We start from the raw sequence: 11,356 nt of genomic DNA, 5'->3' as shown, positions 1-11,356 counted from the left end.
TACCCAGAATTGTATTGAGGGTGGGGGGAAAACACGTCCCGCACTGTTCAACCCAGATCGTGGCTATCCCATGATCGCTTTCTCATCCTTCTACTTCGATATTTACCAACACATGACTGATTCTCAGGAGTGTGCACAGGAGGGGCTGGCATCCTGACTGTACACTCCTGCTACCTAGCTTTTGATTGTGTGAATAGGCCCAATATCTATGGGACCTTCCAGATGTAAAAATGGCATGAGATTTAAGAAGCTTTTGTACAACTTCCAAGCATGCATGTACTCACCCTCCACACACTCCCACATGCTTCCATCCTACCTCCTACATGATCTGGAGATTCTGTGTTGAGTTGCAGACCAGGGACTTCGCACAATTTTTACAGCGCCACCTGCTGGCCAGCTCTTGCTTTCTGAAAAGAACCAGCCCTTTCCCTCATTCGCCAGAAAAGTAGCAATTAGTTCTTCTCAGAAAGCAAAAAGAAAGAAAGAAAGAAAGAAAGAGCTGGCCAGAACGTGGTGCTGTGAAAACTGTGCAAGGTCCCTGGTCTGCAACTCAGCAGAGTGTCACCAGATTGTGAGATTGTGCTGGGAAGTAGAACAGAAGTGAGTAAGCTTGCACTTAGCACAAAAGCTTCTCATGTCCTGCGTCTAGAAGGACTTTATGGCAGGGGTGCTTAAAACATGGCCCCCCAGATGTTGGACTACAACTCCCATCATCTCCAACCACAGTGGCCAGAAGCCATTGTAACTGGGGACGATGGGAGTTGTATTTCAACAACCTCTGAGGATTCAAGGTTGAGAACCAGTGATCTAGGGCTTGTAATTTGGATAAGATCCACTTGCAATCCATTAATATAGGTGTGAACACTTTTTAAAATATCCTATGCTTCTTAAGCATTTAAAAAATGTATTGTTTAGAATGCTTAATCAGTTTTTTAAAATGTATTGATTAGAGATGGTTAGAAAAGGACTATCGAACAGCCCAAGCAGTAAAATAAGGACGGTGGTTAAAGCATGAACAGTGTGACCCGTTTATATTTTGGTAGTCTCCGTGTGCAGAGGATTAACGGTGGCCATTTGAAGGGGACATTTTTCAGAAAACAATGACGCCCTAGATGAGCTGGGAGCATGAACAAAGGCAAGCGTGCAGGCTGCACTCAGCAACAAATCTAGTGGAGAGGACTTCATGTTCTCTCTTAATAAAACTCCAGAGCCTTGGGCTCGTGATCAATGCAACTGAGGTCTTGCATCCAGTTGTGGGGTGAAAAACCCTGTTCTGGAAATGAGCAATATCACAGGAGGTGGGGAGTTTTTTGGGTGTTTTTTTTAACCACTCTTTAAAAAAAATAATTAAAGGAATACGTCCCCTCCCCCATTGCTCTATTCATTCCAAGGAAGCTCAGTGTGGTGTAGTGGTTAGAGTGCTGGACTAGGACCAGGGAGACCTGAGTTCAGATCCCCATTCAGTCATGAGACTTGCTGGGTGACTCTGGGCCAGTCATGTCTCTCTCAGCCTAACCTACCTCACAGGGTTGTTGTGAGGAGAAAACTCAAGTATGTAGTACGCCGCTCTGGACTCCCTGGAGGAAGAGCGGGATATAAAATGTACAAATTACCCCTTTCCTTTCTCCTCTTCACTGTCTTCTGTTGTAGTGGTGTGGGTGAGTTTTTAAACGAATGAAGTCAAATAAATATGCCTCATTCATTTTGGTTATAGAAACACCTGGGAAGGGAATGGGGGAGGGGGGCAGGCGGGCAGGCGGGCATAGCTCAGTTGCAGAGCATCTGCTTTGCATGCAGAAGGTCCCAAGTTCAATCCTTGGCATCTCCAGGTAGAGCTAGGAAAGATTCCTGTCTGGAACTCTGGAGAGATACTGTCCGTCAGAGTAGACAGTACTGGATTAGATGGACCAATGGTCTTGCTCAGTATAAGGCAGCTTCCTGTGCACCTAAACTGGAACAAATTAGTTTCAAAAGAAACATCCACTCTGTTCTTTTCTCTCCACCCCACCCCACCAACACGAAGGGTTGCTGCCAGTCAGAGTAGACATTACTGAGCTATATGGACCAATGGTCTGACTCAGTATGGCAGCTTCTAACATACCTGAAACGGAAACAAATTAGTTGCAAATGAAAAATCCACTTTCTTGTTCTTCCTCCTTCTCTCTGTCTCTACCCCGCCACCACGAAGGGTTGCTGCCTGTCAGAGTAAACAATACTGAGCTGCATGAACCAATGATCTAACTTTCTCTCCCTCCCTCCCTCCCTCCTTCCTCCCTTCCTTTCTTTATGTTAGTATAGACAAGTGGAGATAAACAAAAGAGAGGAGAGAAAGCGAGGAAACAGAGATTGACAGTTACTGTCAATAAATAAAGTTACTAATAAAAAAAAAAATCTAATGCAGGCTCTAAAAGTGAAAACAAAGTATCAAAATGAATCCCCCCCTCCACACACACATACCCTTTCTGCTTGTGACCTCCTTTATTTTAATGCTACCACTGCTCTTTAACTTCATTTAGGGTAAGCTAGCATTTCATTGCAGGTGGTGAGATAGATTGAGAGAAGGGTCTGAGAATGAATATCCTCAAGGCTGGTTTGAGCGGGGTTGCTTCTGATTCCAAGTCAGGGACTGGGTGTGTTTTTGTTTTTGTTTTTAAAAAAGCAACCCTATTGGTTCCCCAGTTTTGGTCAGCCCCATTGCTCCCCCAGACCAGCATGAGCGAACTCTGATTTTTGCTCTCATCTGAGTGTCAAGTTGCCATTTTGGCTGTAGGGTGATGAGTCTTCCTTATTTCACTCTGGACATGTTGGAGAGCAGCATCAGTGGCTCTGTGCTGGAGCCTCTCTGGTGTACTGCGCCTTTAAGATTATGTCTGTGTTACCAGCTTCTGGTCTTTCCCACTGTTAGGCTCACCAGATGCTGTCAAGGAGAGGAATCGGAGACTACTTTGACATCCGTGGGCTTCCAGCTACCAGCAGGCTCACCCTGAGATCCCAGGTGCCCGCTGAGCAAGCTTATCTCACATTCCTGGGGCCTGTGTGGGGTTTTTAAACACAACTCCAGAAACTCCTGCCATGTCTTCAGGAAGTGGATCTGCTGCACTCAAAAATGCAAAGTCCTGCAAGAGGCACAAAACTGTGAAGCGCCATGCTAGCATCTTCACCTACCAGGAGCCACCCCACAGGTGAGAGACTCTCTTTCTCCTTATATTCATTTTTTTCGTACAGATAGGATTGAGATGCTGAAGAGGACCAGGTGCAAAGAAAGAGAGTGGGGCTCCTGTCTCTTTAACAAGTAGCAGAGAGAATTTTGCCTGGTGCTGCTTTTCTCCACCTTTACAATAAAAAGTGGCACTTGTGAAATCTCCATTGCTACACAGCCTATTTACTGGAATCCAAGACTAGGTGTTTTCCCAGTTAGAAATCAGTGGGTGTGTTTGCCATCTTAAATTCAGAGTCTTCTTTCTTTCAGAATGAGAAGAAAGAAGAAAAGTATGTGAGAAGTCTAAGTCATGGGTAAACAGATGATAGCTCTGAATGTCAGACAAGCCCATAAAAATACAAGTTAAATAAAGGTTTTTAAAGTGGGTTATTTTAAATTAAAGTCTGTCTTCTATTTACCCTGGGCTTAGTCTTCTAACACCTTTCTTTCTTTCCACCTTCCTATCACTTAGACAACTAAGGCAACTAATGGAATATAACAGTGCCTTTAAAAGATCACAGCTATAAACAACACACACACACACACACACACACACACACACACACACACACACACGTCTGTAGCCTTAACAAACACTGTAATTCAAGCACTGGGTTTGAGGTCGGTCTTTCTGTGGTAATGCACTGAAATCATTTAATGAGAAACTGGACAGAAGAGAATTTCTTTGTATGCTTTTATATATGCCCCCTCCCCCGCCAATATTTTAGTTAAAATCTCGTACAATGGATTTTCATTTCGGAAAGATTCCAGATTTGCTGCATTTATTTAGCAGAATGGCAGGGACTTGTTTCAGTAGTTGTTTTTAATTAATGGTTCATTTTGTTAATGTAGGAACAATCTAAGCTTCTGAATCTTACACACACAGCTGAAAACATGACAGTTCTAAGTATGTAGATTATGCTGCATGAACTTAACAAACATATTTTCCGCATCATGTTGGTAAGTACCTCACTGCACTGATAGTCCTGGATGCGTGGAAAGATCAAATGGAACTGTCCATTGCTGAATCGAAGGTTGCTCCTGGGTTGCAACCCAGAGATGTTCACTTTTTCTTTTTAAATCTGTGGTTGAATTAGGAGATGCAGCAGACACTTCCCTCCTCTCTGTGCCCCCCACCTGCCCCCACCTTCAGTATGTTTTTATACACATGGACAAGAATAGTCTCCAACTACTGCCTTTTAAAATATTCTCCATTGAGAGGGGAGAAGTATGCTTGAGAGAATTGTTCTCCAGCTCACAATTTCTCAGGTCATGAAATTTTGGTTGTGTGGAAGCAAGATTAGAGGAAAACTGGGGTAGAAGTGATTGTGTGCAAGCAAGGTTAGAGGAAAACCTGGGTAGCTTTTTCTCCTACCTTGCTTCCACACAATCACTTCTACCCAGGTCTTCCTGTAACCTTGCTTCCACACAAGCAAAAATTGGGAGCACACACACAACAACCAAACCTGGGTAGAACACAGTTTTTGACTGCGTGAATGTCCTCATTGCCTTCTTGACTTCTGTGTGTGAAGCTACTGCTAAAAGCACAGCTGCAGGGCCAGTAAGAAAAGGTGGCAACCCTAACGTGGCACCAGTTCCAAGAACCGCAGTAGCTAATCGGCTCTTCACATGAAGTGCGTTGAGATTATCTGCGCTGACATAATGTATTGCTTGGGACTGAAATGTCTGTAAAAACGGCTCACTTTCTTTTCCATTCTCCATGGGGTACTGGATGCATTTAGCAACTCTGATGAAGATAACGGTGATGAAAAAGTCGACAGCAGTGACCCAGAACAAATTTTCCAGAACATCCAGTTTCAGAAGGAGATTATGGCAAACATCCGCTGCAGACCGTGGCCGATGAGACAGAAGCTCAGAGCACTACGGTACGGGGAATTCTTCATCATCATCCGTAATTAAAGTTTTGATCATATTACATGCATTGAACATAATGTGTGAATAACTGTATGTGCATACAGGTCTGTATGTGTATACACTGTACTCAGCTTGCATATGTCAATGGCTCTATACATTATGTTCAGTGCACATATATTATGTTCACGCATTATGTTCAATACACATTCTGAGGTGCACTTTGTAGCCTATATTTGAGGGGAGCTGTATCGAGGCTCACTTTAAAAATGAACGCACATTTATAGTCATTTACCAAAAAAACATGTACAGGAGACCCTCATTATTAATGGAGTTCTCTGTTCAGGGATTCTGGCATCCGCGGGCGGGTCATAGGGGCCTGGTTTCAGTTTTTGCATGGATAAATTCCAGCTATTTCTAACTATTTGTGGTTCCTGAGGATCCGGAAGTAACTTCCAGTGTTACTTCTGGTGGCATTTCTGCCCTGAAGGCAGCACGGAACCATTTTGTGGCTCTTAACCTCACCCCACAAAATTCATGCTGAAAACCGGAGGAGACCCATAGGTCCCCCCCCCCGCAGTTTCTAGTTTTGTGATTGTAGGTGGGAACAGAACCCCCATGGGGAAAAGAGGCTTCCTGTACACGTATACAGACACACGTGTATGCTCTTACAGTATAATGTCTGAACAGGGCTTCAGCGAGACTTCCTCCTGAGTTGATCGGATTGCACTCTCTGGCCCTTCAGGGCAGAGAGAGCCTAAAACACTTAGTTGCCTGGGATACAAATGGCAAAGGAAATCTCTGTGATGGTAGCAATACTGACTGCTGTTACTGGCTACTATTATTTGTCTAGAAAGTATAACCACAGACCAGGGATGCACAACTTTAGCCCTCCAGCAGATGTTGGACTACAACTCCCATCATGCCTGACTGTTGGCCACTGTGGCTGGAGATGGTGGGAGTTGTAGTCCAACAGCAGCAGAAGGGCCAAGACTGTTCAGCCCCCACAATAGACTAAATAATTCACTGTTTACGAAGACGACAAATATTTATATCCTGCCTTTCAACAAATGTTTCCCAAAGCGGTTTACATAGAAATAAATAAATAAAATGGTAAAATAGCTCCCTGTCCCCAAAGGGCTCACAGTCTAAAAAGGAAACCTAAGATAGACATGAGCAATGGCCACTGGAGGGATGGTGTGCTGGGGACGGATAGGGCCAGTTGCTCTCCCCCAGCTCAATAAAGAGAATCACCAATAAAAAAGGTGCCTCTTTGCTCAGTTTGCTGCCTCTTAAGGGTGCCCCCAAATCTGCCAGTTCAGGTGGCCTGTATCACCCTGCTTAATATCCGAGCCAGCCCTGTACAGGAATGCCCAGTAAGTGGCTAATCCAAAAGTATTATAAATGCCTAGGAATCTGTGGCCTTTTATTACGTGGATCAGTGGCCTCTTATTACATCCACATGTTAACCTCTTCTGCCAGGGATTCTCAAGCGTGTGTCCCCAGATGTTGGAATACAACTCCCATCACCCCCTGCCATTGTGGCAGGGGGTGATGGGAGTTGTAGTTCCACAGCATCCAGGAACACAAGCTTGAGAACCCCTGGCTTCCACAATGGTTAAATAAAATGACCATATCCGACTCCACAAGCTCCTGTTTTTGGCAGGGCTGCCTTTCTTTTGCAGCAGTCCTTTATGCAACGCGGCGAGTTGGTGAGACGTTATTTATGAGAGCGGGGTGGATGGCAGGCGCTCTCAGCATCATGAGATTTTGGTCCCACCAAATGAAGCTCTTGTCTTCTTTGGCAGACAAGCTAAAGATATTGTGTTGAAGTATGAAGGCCGTCTGACCCGGACAAGAGGCTACCAGGCAGCCGGTGCAGAGGTGGGTTTGCTTTTCATTAAAGTTCCAGAACCCACCTTTCATGCCAAAGATCAAAAATGCCCGTTTGCCGGGGGAAGTAATTCCTGTTGATCCCTGCTGTCCAGATGAAGAAGAGGGCAGCAGCATATGGGTTGCCAACGTGGTTTTTCCCCTCCCAGGGGTGGCTCCTGCAAAAAGGAAGCAGGTCAGCAGGGGAGGCCCTGCCTCCCTCATAGATGATGAGTCAGACTGGAATGTGTGAGGGGCTCTTTCCGTGGCAGCTTCCAAGCTTTGGAACCCCCTGCCACTGGAGACCTGCTCGGCTGCCTCTCTGATGGTGTTTCATCGCCATCTGAAGATATTGGCTGACACCCAGGGTATTATTCCTGTATCTTCCTGCTGAAATCAAGATGACTTTCTGACTATTCTGACTATTTTTTAGATTGTGAGCCCTTTGGGGACAGGGATCCATCCTATTTATTTATTATTTCTCTGTGTAAACTGCCCTGAGCCATTTTTGGAAGGGCGGTATAGAAATTGATAATATAAATAAATAAAATAAAATAAATCTGTTACAAGGATATTGTACATTATGACTCATACTGCCCCTTCTGTGATGTGATTAGGGGAAAACATTGAGACAAATTATAGATAAATTCAAGAGCTCCGTTGTGGAATGTCTGATTTACCTTCTTGCAAATGCAATCCCACATTTTAGCTACCAAGTAGCCACGTTTGCTTTGCTTTCCTTTCAACTTAGAAAGAAATTTACATCTGTTATGCTTTGTTCCAAACTGTAGTGCTGGTCTCCACTTAACTAATTTTGTATCATTATTTCTTGAATTTTATTGTATGCTCTTTTGTTTTAACCCCCCCTCCTCCCCCCCTTCCCTTTTTAGTGTTGTGTTAAGACCAGTGGTCACAACAATAAACTTATTACTTCCTTACTAGATCTTTAAATCAATGCCACTAATAGCTCTAAACCAGTGCTGCTGCAGTCTCTTCTCTTCTGACACCCAGGTGTAATTTACTGTCCAGTTCTATAATGCACACATTACAAATCTTTCTCAGCCCAGGAAGCAAGGTTAGAGGGACACAGAAACTCAGGTGCTGTTTGTGCCATCTGTTAATTCTTTGTTGAATTAAACTACTTTCAGTCACAGCAATAAAGCTTCGGTAGTTCCATAAAATTAATTAGCTTTGGCCGTTGGATGGCTTATTCGTGTACTAACCAAAACTTGGCTCGGGCCAGCAGCCTGAGCAGACAGAGCCGGACACCTAGAGCGCCTGGCTTGAGGAGGAATCGGGTGGGAAGCCAGTCGAACGGTGGCCTTTGTCCGGCCCTTCCTGGCGGTCCCTCTAGTGACACCCCGTGCGTGTGATGTCACCTGCACAGGGGCGTGACTCGGGTTCCAGAGAGCCCCGAGAGAGCTCTCCCACGCCTGGGCTCCGGAGAGCCCAAGCGAGCTCTTCCCTTGTCCATTTCAGGCAGCAAACATGGCCCCATGCACCTGACATCATGTTTATGGGGGCTTTCAGCAGCCTTTTTCATTGGCGGCCCAGGTTCTTTGAACCCGTCCGCACAATGGTGGCTCCACCCTGGGGGCGGGGAGATCTCCCAATGCACTGAGCTCCTTGTGGGGTGCATTGTGGGATATCTGGAGGCCGGGCAGCATTTCCCAGGGCTTGGTAATGCCACGCCGTTTGCCGCAATGGTGATTGTGTGTGTGCAGCGGTGTGGCAAAGGGAGCAAGAAGATTGGGCAGGGGGAAAGATAGGGGAAGGAAGGTCTGGGGGGAGGACTCCTGTCTCCCCCCATACACACACCCTTCCTAGCCACCAGGGAACGACCTTAATGTCTTGCTTGGGATTCTATATGTTGCTGCGTTTCACATACGATAATGTTCTCTTTAATGCTTTTCCTCCTAGCTGTGGCGAAAGTTTGCTCGACTCGTGTATAACTTTATGGTCATCTTTATTCCCTGGGAAATGAGAATAAAGAAAATAGAAAGTAAGTCTGGAGATCTCAAACGACTACCATGTCACCTGTAATGGCAACGTGCTAGGAATGAGGGGTTCTCTTTGGGCTAAATAAAGTGCAACTAACAAATTGCAAACTTTCTCTGTGGCAGATAGAAAACCGACAGTCAGTCATTAGATTGCCAGTGATGAGCCAGTGAGGTGTAGTGGTTAGAGCAGAGCTGCACTACTTTGGCCCTCCTGTAGATGTTGGACTAGAACTACCATCATCCATGACTATTGGCCACTATGGCTGGGGATGATGGGAGTTGTAGTCCCAAAATAGCTGGAGGGCCAGCTGTTGTGCAGCCCTGGGTTTGATTATCAGAGAGGTTCCAGCCTCAGAGGCAAGATGCCTCTGAATACCAGTTGCAGGGGAGCAACAGGAGAGGGCATGCCCTTGCCTCTTTCCTGTGGGTTCCACCGCCTAGAGATTTCCATATTAGGCGGTATAGAAATTCAATAAATAAATAAATCTGGTGGGCCACTGTGTGACACAGGATGCTGGACTAGATAGGCCTTGGGCTTGATCCAGCAGGGCTGTGCTTATATTCTTAGTAGGGTTAGGGAGACCCAAGTTCAAATCCCCTTTTAGCTTTCTGGGTGACCTTGAGGCAGTTTCTCTCTCTCAGCCTGTCCTACCTTAGAGGGTTGGTGGGATGATAGAATGGACATGTGCTCTGTCCTGAGTTCCTTGGAAGTTTGGCGGGATAAAAATGTTTAAAAATAAATGAATGAAATGGCTGTGATCCTAAGCACGCTACTTTCCAAGTAAATTCCATGGAAGTCAATGGGATTTTGATCAAGTAAATGCACTTGGGACTGAGATTGTGTGTGTAAAAATAAATGTATGTATATATAAAGAGAGAAATAGTTTATTTGGTCATTGACCAGCAAATATAAATGTATGTATGTCTCTGTGTTTGTTTTTCCCTTTTATGGTTTAAGGTCACTTTGGCTCTGGAGTCGCTTCTTACTTTATTTTTTTGAGATGGCTATTTGGAATCAACATTGTCCTCACCATAATGACAGGAGCCTTCGTGGTTTTACCAGAGGTAAGTCTAGATGCTGAACCATTGTAGGAGGAGAGAGGAGAGCTGGTCTTGTGGTAGCAAGGATGCATTCTCCCCTTTGTTAAGCAAGGTCTGCCTTAGTTGGCATTTGGATGGGTGAGCACATGTGAGATCAAGCTACGAGTGAGCACTGCAAGATATTCCCCTTAGGGGACAGGGATGTAGCTCAGCGATAGAGTATTGCTTTGCATGCAGAAAGTCCCAGGTTCAATCCCTGGCAGCATCTCTAGGTAGGCCTGGGAGAGACTCCTGCCTGCAACCTTGAAGAGCTGCTGCCAGTCAGTGTAGACGATGCTGAGCTGCATAGGCCAATTCCATGTAGTTGTCGGGGAGGAGAGCTGGTCTTGTGGTAGCAAGCATGAATTGCCCCCTTTGTTAAGCAGAGTCTGCCTTAGTTTGGATTTGGTTGGGTGACTACAGATGAGCACTTGAAGATATTTCCCTTAGGGAATGGGGCTGTCGCTCAGTGTTGGAGCATCTGCTTTACATGCAGAAGTTCCCAGGTGCACTCCTTGGCAGGTAGGGCTCGGAGATTCTCCTGCCTGATCCCTCAGAGAGGCACTGCCAGTCAGTGGGGACAGTTCTGAGCTAGATGGACTAATGGCTTGACTCCATGTAAGGAAGCTTCCTACACTCCTAGGCAATGCGTTCCGTGGCATTACTTGAGATCAGGAAATGCTGTGTGCAGTACCAAAGGCATAACTTTGCCTAAAGTTAACCCCTGCCAACTGAGCAAAGAGGCATCTTTTAAAAGTGGTGATTCTCTTGTGTTTAGCAGAGGGAGAGCAACTGGCCCTATCCAACCCCAGCACAGTGTCCCTCCAGTGGCTGTTGCTGATTGTCAACCTTATGTTTCTTGTCAGATTGTGAGCCCTTTGGGGACAGGGGGCCATATTATTTATGTATTATTTATTTTTCTATGTAAATTGCTTTGAGAACTTTGGTTGAAGAGCGGTATATAGATATTTGTAGTAGTAGTAAAGATGTTGGGGAGACAGAAGGATGAGAACCCACACGGAAACGCCAGTTTGGGTAACGGCCCTATGTTCACATTTAGGAGGTCTGCCCTAACAGAGAGAACATTGACTTTTTCGTCACATTTTCAACCTTTTGCTTTGTTACAGATCTTGGCTGGAGATGCATTCGGAAGTACTCCCAGCAAGACAATCCCGAAAGAGCAATATGCGTCTGCACAAGATCTGGACACCATCTGGTCTTTGGGGGCAAGGCGAAAGACCTTAATTATATTTTGTAGCATAGATTGATTTTGCTTCTTTTTTTAAAAAGTGCCCCAAGAACAGATGCTATTTTTTTCTGTTTTGTGTTCCTG

General features: G+C 45.3%; 1 protein-coding gene across 1 annotated transcript in view; it reads left to right on the top strand.

Moving 5' to 3' along the window:
- Positions 1-11,356, top strand: part of TMC3 (transmembrane channel like 3) — a 40,810-nt gene that overhangs the window by 8,422 nt on the left and 21,032 nt on the right. The window contains exons 5-10 of the mRNA XM_053272500.1: positions 2,906-3,182; positions 4,942-5,085; positions 6,880-6,955; positions 8,864-8,945; positions 9,902-10,008; positions 11,151-11,249. Coding sequence (XP_053128475.1) covers positions 3,073-3,182; positions 4,942-5,085; positions 6,880-6,955; positions 8,864-8,945; positions 9,902-10,008; positions 11,151-11,249 — 618 coding nt within the window. The 5' untranslated portion in view covers positions 2,906-3,072. The remainder of the gene's footprint in view (positions 1-2,905; positions 3,183-4,941; positions 5,086-6,879; positions 6,956-8,863; positions 8,946-9,901; positions 10,009-11,150; positions 11,250-11,356) is intronic.

This window comes from Hemicordylus capensis, chromosome 10, assembly GCF_027244095.1.
Source record: "Hemicordylus capensis ecotype Gifberg chromosome 10, rHemCap1.1.pri, whole genome shotgun sequence".
Lineage (NCBI taxonomy): Eukaryota > Metazoa > Chordata > Lepidosauria > Squamata > Cordylidae > Hemicordylus > Hemicordylus capensis.
The sequence above is the reverse complement of the archived record's forward strand: the minus strand, read 5'-3'. Positions and strand labels throughout refer to the sequence as shown.